General features: G+C 57.7%; 1 protein-coding gene across 1 annotated transcript in view; it reads right to left on the bottom strand.

Moving 5' to 3' along the window:
- The window catches only part of srpk3 (SRSF protein kinase 3), a 57,049-nt gene that overhangs the window by 20,049 nt on the left and 20,252 nt on the right, over nucleotides 1–16,748 (bottom strand). Inside the window, exons 4-7 of the mRNA XM_059958498.1 lie at nucleotides 12,607–12,715; nucleotides 10,254–10,341; nucleotides 9,938–10,025; nucleotides 9,275–9,381 (exon numbers count right to left, since the gene is read on the bottom strand). Coding sequence (XP_059814481.1) covers nucleotides 9,275–9,381; nucleotides 9,938–10,025; nucleotides 10,254–10,341; nucleotides 12,607–12,715 — 392 coding nt within the window. The remainder of the gene's footprint in view (nucleotides 1–9,274; nucleotides 9,382–9,937; nucleotides 10,026–10,253; nucleotides 10,342–12,606; nucleotides 12,716–16,748) is intronic.

Genomic DNA, 16,748 nt, shown 5'->3' on the forward strand with positions numbered 1-16,748 from the left:
AGGGAAGCTTCAGTTTGTGTCTAAACCTGGGAGTGTGTGATGGGACAGTGTGGAGGGAGCTTCACTCTGTGTCTGACCCCGGGAGTGTGTGATGGGACGGTGTGGAGGAGGGAGCTTCACTCTGTGTTTGACCCCGGGAGTGTGTGGTGGGACGGTGTGGAGGGAGCTTCACTCTGTGTCGGAACCCGGGAGTGTGTGATGGGACGGTGTGGTGGGAGCTTCACTCTGTGTCTGAACCCGGGAGTGTGTGATGGGACAGTGTGGAGGGAGCTTCACTCTGTTCTGACCCCGGGAGTGTGTGATGGGACAGTGTGGAGGGAGCTTCACTCTGTTCTGACCCCGGGAGTACGTGATGGGATGATGTGGAGGGAGGTTCACTCTGTGTCTGACCCCGGGAGTGTGTGATGGGATGGTGTGGAGGGAGCTTCACTCTGTGTCTGACCCCGGGAGTGTGTGATGGGACGGTGTGGAGGGAGCTTCACTCTGTGTCTGACCCCGGGAGTGTGTGATGGGACGGTGTGGAAGGAGTTTCACTCTGTGTCTGACCCCGGGAGTGTGTGATGGGACGGTGTGGAGGGAGCTTCACTCTGTGTCTGACTCCGGGAGTGTGTGATGGTACGGTGTGGAGGGAGATTCACTCTGTGTCTGACCCCGGGAGTGTGTGATGGGACAGTGTAGAGGGAGCTTCACTCTGTGTCTGACCCTGGGAGTGTGTGATGGGACGGTGTGGAGGGAGCTTCACTCTGTGTCTGACCCCAGGAGTGTGTGATGGGACGCTGTGGAGGGAGCTTCACTCTGTGTCTGACTCCGGGAGTGTGTGATGGTACGGTGTGGAGGGAGATTCACTCTGTGTCTGACCCTGGGAGTGTGTGATGGGACGGTGTGGAGGGAGTTTCACTCTGTGTCTGACCCCAGGAGTGCGTGATGGGATGGTGTGGAGGGAGATTCACTCTGTGTCTGACCCCGGGAGTGTGGGATGGGACAGTGTGGAGGGAGCTTCACTCTGTTCTGACCCCGGGAGTGTGTGATGGGACAGTGTGGAGGGAGTTTCACTCTGTTCTGACCCCGGGAGTGTGTGATGGGATAGTGTGGAGGGAGATTCACTCTGTTCTGACCCCGGGAGTGTGTGATGGGATAGTGTGGAGGGAGATTCACTCTGTTCTGACCCCGGGTGTGTGTGATGGGATAGTGTGGATAGTGTTCTTTTTCAATATTCACCCAGGCACGAATATACCCACTAAATATTGTCTGGCAGTCTGCCTGGGCAGCTCCTCCCACCACCCGTTTCCAAGACCCTCGGATGGCGGATTTCGCCAGCCCCAGGAGCAAGTTAACTAGGACATCCTCATCCCTCCATGCCCCCTTCCTTACTGGATGCCCACGCAAATACGCAAAAAGGTGCTGCAGCCTCACACACTCCATGTACACGTGGTACACGGTTTCCTCCAGCCCGCAGAAATAACATGCGGGTGGGAGATCCATGTACAAACTGAAGAACTTATTGCAGGGCACCGCTCTATGCAGCACCCTCCAGCCGAGATACCCCAAGTGCAATGGAAGAACCCCCTCATAAAGGGACTTCCAGTGGGAACTCTCCTCACCTCCAGGTGGAAAGACATGGCATGTCGGGACAGTGGACAAGGGCAAGGAAGTGGAGGGTGTGGAGCAGCAGCCCATACAAATACCTCCTACTTGCATCCCTGAATGGGACTGTGGGTGTCGAGGAGAGACGGTTTAAGTTGTATGGACACGGCTCCCGGAGAAGAGTGCGGGGCCTGGGCCCGACAAGCAGCTCGTCCTGAGTCGGTCCACACAATTGAGCCGCACCGACATCCACTGAGGTAGGGCAAGGGTCGGCCAGGACCCCACCCTCCGCCTGAGGAGGGGATTCCTGGCCTGAGGCAACCATGTTCGACTCTCAGTAGGTCCTGAGAGAAGCCGGGCAGACTCCGCAAAGCAGAATGGCTGACACCTGCCAGTGGTAGCCGCACGTCTTCGTGAAGACAGCAGCCCCTCCGGAGGAAGAAAGTTGCCAACTCGTGCCACCTGGGAGGGTGCTCGGCGTACAGGAATCTCTGCAGAGCCCTGAGCCGCAGAGCCGCCAGTAGCGTTCGAACGCACAACAGTGACTGTCCACCCTCTCCCACTGGGAGACTCAAGACCACTGCAGACCAAGTGTTTCCTGTTGACCCAGAAGAAGTCCACTAACTTCCTCTGCAGTCTTGCAACAAATGGGGCAGGAGGGGCCAAGGTGACCATCCAGTACCACAACTTGGAGGCCACCAGCTGGTTTATGACCATCAGGTCAGCACCCTGAGAAGGCCTGACCAGCACCCCAGTCGGGCCATGACCCAGTCTCCCCAGAAGGGCTCAGGTAGACTCCCAGATAGAGAAGACGTCTAGTGCTCCACTCAAAAGCTCTCATCTCCTCCGGCAGGGAATTAACCTGCCACTGACCCACTAAGAGTCCGGAACAATTCGCCCAGTTGATCCTGGCGGAGGATGCCGCTGAGAAAACTTATTGGCACTCGTGCATCCTCCGCAGGTCATTGGGATCTGTCATCATGAGGAGTACATCATCGGCATAGGCCGAGAGGACGACCTCCATGCCCGGAACCAGATCTGTCAGCCTTTGCCGAAGAAGGCTCAGGAATGGCTCGACACAGATCGCGTACAATTGACCGGACATGGGGCACCCCTGACGTACTCCTCTCCTGAAGGGAATGGGCACTGCCAGTGATCCATTGATCTTAACAAGGCACTCTGCGGCAGAGCACAGGAGCCGAACTCGGGCCACAAAGTGTGATCCGAGCCCAAAAGCCTGCAGAGTGCCCACCAGGAAACTGTGGTCTACCCAGTCAAATGCTTTCTCCTGGTCAAGAGAGAGAAACGCTGTCGGGGACCCAGTCTCCTGGTGCAGGAGGATCAGGTCCCGTACTAGGTGGACATTGTCCTGGATGGAGCGGCCCGGGTCTGTGTAAGATTGGTCAGGATGAATCACATGTCTCAGTACTGAACCAAGACGGTTGGCCATTGCCCGGGCGAAGATCTTGTAGTCCGCGCACAAGAGGGAGACCGGGCGCCAGTTCTTTAGCAGGCGAAGGTCTCCCTTCTTGGGCAGTCGGACCACGACAGCTCTCTGCCATGAGAGGGGCATTTCCCCCGTGGCTAGGCTCTCCCCTAGAACAAGGCTGTAATCATCCCCCAGGACATCCCAAAAAGCCAAATAAAACTATACACTCAGACCATCTAAGCCAGGGGTCTTACCCCTCCGGAGTTGCCGAAGGGCAGTAGACAGCTCCTCCCCAGTCAGGGGAGCATCCAGACGCGCTGCATCTTCTGGGCTGACCTTTGGTAAGTCTTCCCAGACTTCACTGCAAGCCCCCGCATTTGACGGACCTGGTGAGAATAAGGACCGATAGAAAGTGCAGACTTCTTTGTTAATTTCATCGGGGTCCGTGATGGAGGAGCCATCAGCAGCCAGTAGCTCCACCAGCTGCTTTTGAACTCCCTGCCATTTCTCCAACAAGTAGAAGAAGGGTGAGCCGCGGTCCAAATCTTGCAGTATTTGGATCCGCGACCTCACATATGCACCTCGGGACTGCTGAAGCTGCAGATTCCTGAGTGCGTCCTTCTTCTCCTGGTATTCCGACCGTAGCTGTTGGTCTCCACCGGTCAGACCAAGACAGGACTCTAGGTTAAGCAACGCTCTCTCAAGCCGCTCAATCTCAGAGCCCCGCCTCTCTGAAGGTCCCCTAGTGTACTCCCGACATAAAAACCGGATGTGGCCTTACAGAGCAGAACTCTCTCCAGGTGGCCCAGAACGCTCGGAACGAATCCCAGAATCCAATACCCAGATCCCACCCGAGGGTGCAGAGGAGTAAATTCCATCCACACAAGGTGATGATCTGACCACGACACCGGCCGCATGGAGGAAGCCGACACGTGGGAGATATAAGCCCGAGAGATATACAGGCGGTCTATCTGGGAACCCCCCCCTCTAGATCTTCTGGAGAAGGCGCTAGAGTCGGGGTGAAGATTCTGACAGCTGTTCACCAAGTCAAAGGAGCCGACTAGCTCCTTTAACTTTTTCGCCGATGCTGGGTCGCGTTGGAGGCCCGAGCAGTCCTCCACCTCGAGGGTACAGTTGAAGTCTCCCCCGAGGATGACGCAGTCCCCAGGATCGATGGAACTCAGCAAGGTGGACAGCTGACAGAATAGGCGCGTCTGCATCACCCCGCGCCTCGGAGCGTACACGTTGATAAAATGCAGCGGTACTCCATCCAGACGCACAACCAGGTGGAGCAGACGGCTGGGCACAACATCTTGGACTCATACAATTTCTGGCCAAAAAGTTGTGGCCAACAGGATTACCATCCCGCTAGAGTTGGAGTTAAGGTGACTCATGTAGACCCTACCCTGCCACCCCAGGAGCCAAGCAGACTTGTCCCCCGGGGTGGTATGGGTTTCCTGCAAGAAACTCACCACGTATCTCCCATCCCTGAGGACTGAGAGATTGTTATACCTGCGGAGAGAGCCCCTGCTACAGTTTACATTTAGACTAGCTATGGTAAGTTTCATGTTGGGAGCACACTAGGCCTCAGCATCAGTACCCTTCCCACTGAGAGCGGAGGCGCCCTCAGCCGCACTATCCCGAAGAAAACCAAGAACATTCGTTGCTTTCCAGGCCCGACTGCTACCATCGCTACCGTGTGACCCACCATCTCCCGAAGGAGCGAGGCTGCTTTCCACCCTGATGTCCCTCACCAGGACATCCAGGAAGGATTTCAGCAGCCACCTGTCATTCCCCGACACAGCATTCCTCTTCCCCTTCCCCTTCCGTCTGAGGATGACCCTCAGGGACTTCACCAGCCTCGGCATGCTAGGCCAGCGAAGCGAGGCTAGTTCAGGCCGATGCTTTGCACCCACAGACGAGTGAATGAACTCTCTGATCTCCTCCACAGGTATCAATGGGGATTTCTCAGGAGGGGTGAGGATGTCCGTTGTCTCGCTATCAAATGAATCCCCCTCCAACCCCTCACTGCAGATCCCCCAACTTCCTCCTCATGTGGTGTACAAGGTGGCTGCACTTGCAACCCACACTGCGCAGCGGGTACCTACCTCCCTCATACCTTCCCGCTCCACCGTCACACCAGTCTTATCCACAGTTACGACGATGGAGGGAAAATACCCAGGGACTCCCTGCAGGCCATTAGTTGATGGGGTCAGCATGCAGGTTATATCACCCTCCCCAGGAGACGGGCATGAAGGGGACCCCAGCAGCTCTGGTCCAAGGGATTCACTGGCAGCCTGATGCTGACAGTGAGAGAGCTTGGTCTCTTCTCCGCTCATACTGTTTAATACACTTGCCTGCAGGGAGGTGCTTACTGCCAAGTCCTGGGTGGAGGGCTCCAGGTCTGTTTTAGTTGTGCAAACAGGCCTAGCACTAGCTTCCTGCACAACCACACCACCTACCACAGGACTGGTGGCTACATCTGGGGAATCAGGGTTAGACACAACTTCCACCCAGTTTCCCACTCCTATCTGGAACTTCCCCACATCTACATTCCCTGTCCTCTTGGGAGAACATTCCCTTCTCCTCAAGCTGGAGGAGCACACAGGTGTGGGATTCACCGATGGAGCGTTACTCTCCGCTTCCATCACCCCGTCCGACCGTGCGCTTCCCCGAGCCTCCCGCTCCACTTCAGGGCAAATGGGCGTGAGCCCTGCGGTCTCGGGGGCCGACTTCTTAATGCGTTTGGATTTCTTCCTTGCCCTCCTTCCCCGCACAGGCTCCTCCCCATCCCTCGCCTGAACCACAGGGTAGGAGCTGGGACCGGAACAGATGTAGGAATAGGGACAGGGGTACAGACAGGAGCAGGGGACGGCACAGGTGTAGGCGCAGGAATGGGATCGGGGCAGAGGTAATTGGGGCACTGGTTCCCGAAGTGGACTCCCTAGGTCTTCGGGTGCTAGGACAGTCCCTCCGAAAGTGCCCCACCTCCCCACGCGCATGGCACTGTGGGCGCTCAGAGCTCCAATACACGTGATAATCTACCCCCTCGTGCCGGACAGTAAACTGGCCCTCAACGTCATCCTCCCTTTCCAGCTACATGAATACCTGTCGCCGGAAATATTACGGTACGGAGGGTAAGTCTCCTGAATTTGTGCCTTATGGCAGTTATTTCTGACGGTACTTGCCCCAAGCGTGCTAGTGTGGGAAGCAGGTCCTCGTTGGGGATGAAAGGCTTTACATGACCGAGGACGATGCGTTGTGTGGGAGCTGCTACAAGCTCCATCTGTAAAAAGATGTTTTCTACCGTGATCCCCTACTGCACCAACTCATCATTCCTCAGATAAAACACTGCCTTGCCGAACTCTTTCTCAGTGGCCAAAACACCATCTCTCCCCAACAAGTCCTCCATAGCCTCCGCGCACTTTTCCAGGTGTTACGAATGTACCACAGCTCTGAGGGGCCGAAGGGTGTGGGGTAGCCCCCTCCTTTGTGAGAATCGCAAGATCACTATTAAGTCAGTTCAGGAGACCCAGGAAATGAGAGAAGGACATGCAGACTCCACAAAGAGTTGGAATGTGTCCTGGCCTCCGAAAGGCGGACCCATTGATACCGGCTATTGTCTCTTGGAGAAGGACTTGTGTATTGCATCCTGTACGATGCATCGAAGCCCCCCCAGGCAATGAACCGAGGGGGAAGTTGGTGGAGGGACTGCATCATCCCAACCTGATTGACATCTGAGACCCTGTGAGTCAGGATAAAAGAGGGACTGTGGGAACAGCCCCTCAGATGCACCAGAAGAAACGCTAGCGATCCCGTAATAGCAAAAGCCGGTGGGAAGGCCACGTGCGTCCGTTTCCATTTGCCCCGGAATCGGTGTGCCTTGACCACAGAAGAACGGTTTTTAGCTAACAACGGGAAAATCAACTCCCAACGACTCTCGAAGGATTGACATCATAAAAGGACTGGGCAAGTTTTAACCCGTCTTTCTCTCAAACCAGAAAGCTGCAGCTTGAATGAACTAAAGTGACTTTTATATTTCCATCGGACAGTACATTATCCCCTAGACAACGATCGAGCTATTTCTTATTGATTATTATTATACCGGCTTTTTTAGATTTAGTATTGATGACGTATATTATCTGTATGTTTGCATTGATATTATTCTTGTGTATTTTTATCAATAAATACTGTTAAAAATAGTACCATCTGACTTCAACGGACCTCGCTATCTTTGCTGGTAAGTGACCCAGTTACGGGGTACGTAACACAGGGTAGTTCCAAGATGCAAAATACATTGCACCCCGTGTTCGACTTTCACCGATCGAAACAGGGCGTTGTCCGAGGCTGGAGAGGCAGCCACCTTTGCATAACTCCCCAAAGGCCTGCGACTCCCTGTAGACCAGTCCAGCATGATACTTCTATGTCCGAATCAAGAATTATACAGTGGTGCTGCTTATACAGTCCTGGAGTGAGTAGAGTAACTGGCCGGAAAAGTTTGTACTCGACAATACCTTGCTGGCTCCGTGCCAGAAATTCCAACGCCAGGAAAGGCTCCGTGAGTCCTGCCGAACTTCCAGGCCGTGAGAGGTCGAGACGTCTCAAATAATGCTTCAGCTCCTACACCGAACGTGAGACACAACGATAAAGATGGAAGGAGGTTCTCCAGATGTCAGTGGGGGAACAACGGCATTGTCTCCAGTTTTTGGAGCGCCCCGGCTTCCTGGTGAGTTGCCAGCGGCCACAGCAGGGAGCTATGCAGTTAGCAACCGTCAACGAACCCCATCCAAACTGGCAGAAAAACTCCAAACGAAGCTTCCACACTAAACCAGCCGCTCACATTAATGTCCAAGAGACATTTCAGACCAACTCCAAAGTAACTCACAACCTTCATACAGCAGTTTTTCCTCGATTTCTCCCAGTGCATTCAGAACAGCTCCACTCTATGTCTGACCCCGGGAGTGTGTGATGGGAAAGTCTGGAGGGAGCTTCACTCTGTGTCTGACCCCGGGAGTGTGTGATGGGACGGTGTGGAGGGAGATTCACTCTGTGTCTGACCCCGGGAGTGTGTGATGGGATGGTGTAGAGGGAGCTTCACTCTGTCTGACCCCGGGAATGTGTGATGGGACGGTGTGGAGAGAGTTTCACTCTGTGTGTCTGACCCCGGGTGTATGTGATGGGACAGTGTGGAGGGAGATTCACTCTGTGTCTGACCCCGGGAGTGTGTGATGGAACGGTGTGGAGGGAGTTTCACACTGTGTCTGACCCCGGGAGTGTGTGATGGGACGGTGTGGAGGGAGTTTCACACTGTGTCTGACCCCGGGAGTGTGTGATGGGACGGTGTGGAAGGAGTTTCACTCTGTGTCTGACCCCGGGAGTGTGTGATGGGACGATGTGGAGGGAGATTCAATCTGTGTCTGAACCCGGGAGTGTGTGATGGGGTAGTATGGAGGGAGCTTCACTCTGTGTCTGACCCCGGGAGTGTGTGATGGGACGGTGTGGAGGGAGATTCACTCTGTGTCTGACCCCGGGAGTGTGTGATGGGATTGTGTGGAGGGAGCTTCACTCTGTGTCTGACCCCAGGAGTGTGTGATGGGACAGTGTGGAGGGAGATTCACTCTGTGTCTGACCCCGGGAGTGTGTGATGGGATTGTGTGGAGGGAGCTTCACTCTGTGTCTGACCCCAGGAGTGTGTGATGGGACAGTGTGGAGGGAGTTTCACTCTGTGTCTGACCCCGGGAGTGTGTGATGGAATGGTGTTGAGGGAGTTTCACTGTGTCTGACCCCGGGAGTGTGTGATGGGATGGTGTGGAGGGAGCTTCACTCTGTGTCTGACCCTGGGAGTGTGTGATGGGACCGTGTGGAGGGAGATTCACTCTGTGTCTGACCCCGGGAGTGTGTGATGGGATTGTGTGGAGGGAGCTTCACTCTGTGTCTGACCCCAGGAGTGTGTGATGGGACAGTGTGGAGGGAGTTTCACTCTGTGTCTGACCCTGGGAGTGTGTGATGGGACTGTGTGCAGGGAGATTCACTCTGTGTCTGACCCCAGGAGTGTGTGATGGGATGGTGTGGAGGGAGCTTCACTCTGTATCTGACCCTGGGAGTGTGTGATAGGACGGTGTGGAGGGAGTTTGACTCTGTGTCTGACCCTGGGAGTGTGTGATGGGACGGTGTGGAGGGAGATTCACTCTGTGTCTGACCCCGGGAGTGTGTGACGAGCTCCTGTGTGGTCAGACCCTTCAGGAGCTGCGACTCTCCTACCTGCCGGAGGATGCTCTTCACACAGGGGATGGGTAGACCCTGGTAGTTGGACCTGATGATCCATTTCAGCAGCTGATGACCCAACACCTCAAACACCATGCAGACATCCAGGGGGGAGAGTGAAGGAAACAACAGTGGAAGTGGGGGTCCCAGCCTGGACACAACTTCCATCCTCGCCCATTTCCCAAGGTTAAGTGTTTTTCCCTTGTTGCTGTTACGAGCAGTTGGATTAGTGGGAAGACACGGACAGGAATATGTTCCAGTCTGACCCCTCCTGCAGTTTTCTCCAGCACCCTCCCACCCCCTGCGCCACAGCTGCTGGAGCGGAGATAGAGCCTGGCTATCCCAACAGCAGTTGGGCTCGTCCCGGAGAGGGACAGCTGGGGCAGCATTCCGACATCAGCAGGGTCCCACACATTGCAATTACAGGGAGTGGGCCTGCTCTCAGAGCCCCTCCCCAGAGGGGGCCCTCGCCCAGCCCAACATATCATTCCATTCACCCAGCAGTGAGCTAGGGGTGGGTAGCACAGAGACGGGGGGGGAGGGGGCTACTTTCAGGGCAACCTCCCCACCCCCCACCATAAGATCGAGGACAGCAGCTCTCAGGAGAGTTGGGAAACTAAGGGGAGGGGCCTGGGAAAGGATCATGACGTTAAAGGATACGGAGACCATTCACACCAGAGATCCGGAAGTCATCGATCAGCTGCACAATCATCTCCCGGTTAGGGTCACTGGGGTCACTGTCACGGACCTGAGGAGTTGAACCAGGAAACGGGGGGAGAGAGAAGGAGGTAAAATCAGATTCTGTAATCTGCAGCGGATCAGTTATCGTGGGGGGCGCAGTGAGGAGTGAGTGCCACACTACGGGAGGGGCGCACTGCGTGATGGGCAGTGAGGAGACAGTGCTGTGATGTGGGAAGGGTGGTTATGAGGGAGCGCCGCACTGTGGGAAGGGCAGTGAAGAGGAGGGAGTACTCACACATTTCAGCAGTTTGATCTCGTCGAGAGCCGTCTCCGTATAATGAGGGGCACTCTTCACCACCTTCAAGGCCAGGAACCGTTTCCGGCTGTGTGAGAGAAAGCTAGAGAACCAGATACATACCCACTCCTGCCCCTTTCCTACACCTCCCAACAACCCACCTATGAGAGCCAAAGCACACTCCCTCCCCCAGTCCCTAGGGCTGGACTCTGCCCCACTCCCCAGGCCGGTCACTATCCCACTACCCCAGTCCCCAGGCCGGTCACTATCCCACTACCCCAGTCCCTGTGCCGGTCGCTATCCCACTACCCCAGTCCCTGTGCCGGTCTCTATCCTACTCCCCCAGTCCCCGGGCCGGTCACTGAGCCACTCCCCCAGTTCCCAGGCTGGTTGCTATCCCACTCCCCCAGTCCAGTCACTGACCCACTCCCTCAGTCCCCGGGCCGGTCACTATCCCACTACCCCAGTCCCCAGGGCCGGTCGCTATCCCACTACCCCAGTCCCTGTGCCGGTCTCTATCCTACTCCCCCAGTCCCCGGGCCGGTCACTGAGCCACTCCCCCAGTTCCCAGGCTGGTTGCTATCCCACTCCCCCAGTCCAGTCACTGACCCACTCCCTCAGTCCCCGGGCCAGTCACTATCCCACTACCCCAGTCCCCAGGGCCGGTCGCTATCCCACTACCCCAGTCCACAGGGCCGGTCGCTATCCCACTACCCCAGTCCCCAGGCCGGTCACTATCCCACTCCCCCAGTCCCCAGGCCGGTCGCTATCCCATTCCCCCAGTCCCCAGGCCTGTCACTATCCCACTCCCCCAGTCCCCGGGCCAGTCACTATCCCACTCCCCCAGTCCCCAGGCCGGTCACTATCCCACTCCCCCAGTCCCCAGGCCGGTCGCTATCCCACTACCCCAGTCCCCAGGCCGGTCGCTATCCCACTCCCCCAGTCCCCAGGCCGGTCGCTATCCCATTCCCCCAGTCCCCAGGCCGGTCGCTATCCCATTCCCCCAGTCCCAAGGCTGGTCACTATCCCACTCCCCCAGTCCCAAGGCTGGTCACTATCCCACTCCCCCAGTCCCAAGGCTGGTCACTATCCCACTCCCCCAGTCCCCGTGTCGGTTGCTATCCCATTCCCCCAGTCCCCGGGCCAGTCACTATCCCACTCCCCCAGTCCCCGGGCTGTTCCGGTCACTATCCTACTCCCCCACTCTCCGGGCTGGTCACTATCCCACTCCCACAGTCCCCAGGCCGGTCAATGACCCACTCCCCCAGTCCCCGGGCTGGTCACTGACCCATTCCCCCAGTCCCAAGGCTGGTCACTATCCCACTCCCCCAGTCCCAAGGCTGTTCACTATCCCACTCCCCCAGTCCCCGTGCCGGTCGCTATCCCATTCCCCCCAGTCCCTGGGCCAGTCACTATCCCACAGCCACAGTCCCCAGGTTGGTCTTTGACCCACTCCCCCAGTCCCCGGGCCAGTCACTATCCCACTCCCCCAGTCCCCGGGCCGGTCACTATCCCACTCCCACAGTCCCCAGGCCGGTCAATGACCCACTCCCCCAGTCCCCGGGCTGGTCACTGACCCACTCCCCCAGTCCCAAGGCTGGTCACTATCCCACTCCCCCAGTCCCAAGGCTGTTCACTATCCCACTCCCCCAGTCCCCGTGCCGGTCGCTATCCCATTCCCCCAGTCCCCGGGCCGGTCGCTATCCCACTGCCACAGTCCCCAGGTTGGTCATTGACCCACTCCCCCAGTCCCCGGGCCAGTCACTATCCCACTCCCCCAGTCCCCGGGCTGTTCACTATCCCACTCCCCCAGTCCCCGGGCCGGTCACTATCCCATTCCCCCAGTCCCCGTGCCGGTCGCTATCCCACTCCCCCAGTCCCCGAGCTGGTCGCTATTCTACTCCCCCCAGTCCGCAGGCTGGTTGCTGACCCAATCCCTCAGTCCCCGGGCCGGTCACTGACCCACTCCCTCAGTCCCCAGGCCGGTCACTGACCCACTCCCTCAGTCCCCGGGCCGGTCAATGACCCACTCCCTCAGTCCCCGGGCCGGTCAATGACCCACTCCCTCAGTCCCCGGGCCGGTCAATGAACACTACTCCACTCCCCCAGTCCCCTGGGCTGGACATTGCCTCCTGTCCTGTCCCTGGAGCTGGACAGCCCCCTCCTTTGTCCCCAGGGACGGTCACTTCCCTATTATGCCCAGGAGCCCCTCACACTGGTCAACAGTGACTGCCCATTACACCCGACCATACCGCGAGTGCGGGCAGGTGAATAGCAGGGCTAAAATACACCACCTGCTTCTAGCCGGACTCTCCCCCCACCCCCGCCACTCCCTACAGTGCCCTGGACTCACTGAATGTCCCAGCAGAGCCAGACGGTAGAGAAATGGCCCCAGCCCAGTTTGCGGATGACATGGTAACGGCTGTGAAATAGGTCTCCAATCTTCACCGGATAATACCCGCCTGGCCGAGGAGAGGGGTGACAATCAGACCAGAGTGACCTGGGAAATTGGAGCCCCTTCCTCACCAGCCCTCCTGCAGCTCGGAGCTCCCTCCTGACCAGCCCCCCATACAGAACGACACTCCCTCCTCACTGCCCCCCCATAGAGAACGACACTCCCTCCTCACTGCCCCCCATACAGAATGGCACTCCCTCCTCACTGCCCCCCCATAGAGAACGACACCCTCCACACTGCCCCCCATACAGAACGGCACTCCCTCCTCACTGCCCCCCATACAGAACGGCACCCGCTCCTCACTGCCCCCCATACAGAACGTCACTCCCTCCTCATTGTCCCCCATATAGAACAACACTCCCTCCACACTGCCCCCCATACAGAACGACACTCCCTCCTCACTGCCCCCCCCATAGAGAACGACACCCTCCTCACTACCCCCCATACAGAATGGCACTCCCTCCTCACTGCTCCCCATACTGTACGGCACTGGTCTCACCAGCAACCCCCCATAAAAAACGGCATGCCCTCCTAACCGGCCCCCGTCCCATACAAAATGGCAACCCCTCCTCACTGCCCTCCATACAGAACAGCACTCCCTCCTCACCGGCCCCCGCCCCATACAGAATAACACACCCTCCTCACTACCCCCCATATAGAATGGCACTCCCTCCTCACTGCCCCCCATACAGAACGGCACTCCCTCACTGCCCCCCATACAGAATGGCACTCCCTCCTCACTGCCCTCCATACAGAACAACACTCCCTCCACACTGCCCCCCATACAGAACGACACTCCCTCCTCACTGCCCCCCCCATAGAGAACGACACCCTCCTCACTACCCCCCATACAGAATGGCACTCCCTCCTCACTGCTCCCCATACTGTACTGCACTGGTCTCACCGGCAACCCCCCATAAAAAACGGCACGCCCTCCTAACCGGCCCCCGTCCCATACAAAATGGCAACCCCTCCTCACTGCCCTCCATACAGAACGGCACTCCCTCCTCACCGGCCCCCGCCCCATACAGAATAACACACCCTCCTCACTACCCCCCATATAGAATGGCACTCCCTCCTCACTGCCCCCCATACAGAACGGCACTCCCTCACTGCCCCCCATACAGAATGGCACTCCCTCCTCACTGCCCTCCATACAGAACGACACTCCCTCCTCAATGCCCTCCATACAGAATGACACTCCCTCCTCACTACCCCCCATACAGAATGGCACTCCCTCCTCACTGCCCTCCATACAGAATGACACTCCCTCCTCACTACCCCCCATACAGAATGGCACTCCCTCCTCACTGCCCCCCATACAGAACGGCACTCCATCCTCACTGCCCCCCATACAGAATGGCACTCCCTCCTCACTGCCCCTCATAGAGAACAACACCCTCCTCACTACCCCCCATACAGAACGGCACTCCCTCCTCACTGCCCCCCATACAGAACAACACTCCCTCCTCACTGCCCCCTATAGAGAATGACACCCTCCTCACTACCCCCCATACAGAATGGCACTCCTTCCTCACTACCCCCCATACAGAACGACACTCCCTCCACACTGCCCCCCATAGAGAACGACACCCTCCTCACTACCCCCCATAGAGAACGGCACTCCCTCCTCACTGCCCCCCATACAGAACAACACTCCCTCCTCACTGCCCCCGATAGAGAATGACACCCTCCTCACTACCCCCCATACAGAATGACACTCCCTCCTCACTGCCCCCCATACAGAATGGCACCCGCTCCTCACTACCCCCCATATAGAACGGCACTCCCTCCTCACTGCCCCCCATACAGAATGACACTCCCTCCTCACTACCCCCCATACAGAATGACACTCCCTTCTCACTGCCCCCCATACAGAATGGCACCCGCTCCTCACTACCCCCCATATAAAACGGCACTCCCTCCTCACTGCCCCCCATACAGAATGGCACTCCCTCCACACTGCCCCCCATACAGAACGACACTCCCTCCTCACTACCCCCCATACAGAAGGGCACTCCCTCCTCTCTGCCCCCCATACAGAACGGCACTCCCTCCTCACTGTCCCCCATACAGAACGGCATTCCCTCCTCACTGCCCCCCATACAGAACAGGACTCCCTCCTCACTGCCCCCCATACAGAACGACACTCCCCCCTCACTACCCTCCATACAGAATGGCACTGGTTTCACCAGCCTCCCCCATAAAGAACGGCACACCCTCCTCACTGCCCCCCATACAGAATGGCACTCCCTCCTCACTGTCCCCCATACAGAACGGCACCCGCTCCTCACTGCCCCCATACACGACGACACTATCTCCTCACTGCCCCCCATACAGGACGACACTCCCTCCTCACTGCCCCCCATATAGAACAACACTCCCTCCTCACTGTCCCCCATACAGAACACTCCCTCCACAGTGCCCCCCATAGAGAACGACACCCTCCTCACTACCCCCCATACAGAATGTCACTCCCTCCTCACTGCCCCCCATACAGAATGGCACTCCTTCCTCACTGCCCCCCATACAGAATGGCACCCGCTCCTCACTGCCACCCATACAGAACGACACTCCCTCCTCACTGCCCCCCATACAGAACGGCACTCCCTCCTCACTGCCCCCCATACAGAATGGCACTCCCTCCTCACTGCCCCCCATACAGAACGGCACTCCCTCCTCACTGCCCCCCATACAGAATGGCACTCACTCCTCACTGCCCCCCATACAGAACGGCACTCCCTCCTCACTGCCACCCATACAGCACGATACTCCCTCCTCACTGCCCCCCATACAGAACGGCACTCCCTGCTCAATGCCCCCCATACAGAACGGCACTCCCTCCTCAGTGCCCCCCATACAGAACGGCACTCACTCCTCACTGGCCCCCATACAGAACGGCACTCCCTCCTCACTGCCCCCCATACAGAATGGCACTCCCTCCTCACTGTCCCCCCATAGAGAACGACACCCTCCTCACTACCCCCCATACAGAACACTCCCTCCACATTGCCCCCCATACAGAACGACTCCCTCCTCACTACCCCCCATACAGAATGGCACTCCTTCCTCACTGCCCCCCATACAGAATGGCACCCGCTCCTCACTGCCCCCCATACAGAACGGCACTCCCTCCTCACTGCCACCCATACAGAACGATACTCCCTCCTCACTGCCCCCCATACAGAATGGCACTCCCTCCTCACTGCCCCCCATACAGAACGGCTCTCCCTCCTCAATGCCCCCCATACAGAACGGCACTCCCTCCTCAGTGCCCCCCATACAGAACAGTACTCCCTCCTCACTGCCCCCCATACAGAATGGCACTCACTCCTCACTGCCCCCCATACAGAACGGCACTCCCTCCTCACTGCCCCCCATACAGAACAACACTCCCTCCTCACTGCCCCCGATAGAGAATGACACCCTCCTCACTACCCCCCATACAGAATGACACTCCCTCCTCACTGCCCCCCATACAGAATGGCACCCGCTCCTCACTACCCCCCATATAGAACGGCACTCCCTCCTCACTGCCCCCCATACAGAACGACACTCCCTCCTCACTACCCCCCATACAGAATGACACTCCCTTCTCACTGCCCCCCATACAGAATGGCACCCGCTCCTCACTACCCCCCATATAAAACGGCACTCCCTCCTCACTGCCCCCCATACAGAATGGCACTCCCTCCTCACTGCCCCCCATACAGAACAACACTCCCTCCTCACTACCCCCCATACAGAAGGGCACTCCCTCCTCTCTGCCCCCCATACAGAACGGCACTCCCTCCTCACTGTCCCCCATACAGAACGGCATTCCCTCCTCACTGCCCCCCATACAGAACGGCACCCGCTCCTCACTGCCCCCCATACAGAACGTCACTCCCTCCTCATTGTCCCCCATATAGAACAACACTCCCTCCACACTGCCCCCCATACAGAACGACACTCCCTCCTCACTGCCCCCCCCATAGAGAACGACACCCTCCTCACTACCCCCCATACAGAATGGCACTCCCTCCTCACTGCTCCCCATA

The sequence above is a fragment of the Hypanus sabinus genome, unplaced genomic scaffold (assembly GCF_030144855.1).
Source record: "Hypanus sabinus isolate sHypSab1 unplaced genomic scaffold, sHypSab1.hap1 scaffold_1065, whole genome shotgun sequence".
Taxonomy (NCBI): Eukaryota; Metazoa; Chordata; class Chondrichthyes; order Myliobatiformes; family Dasyatidae; genus Hypanus; species Hypanus sabinus.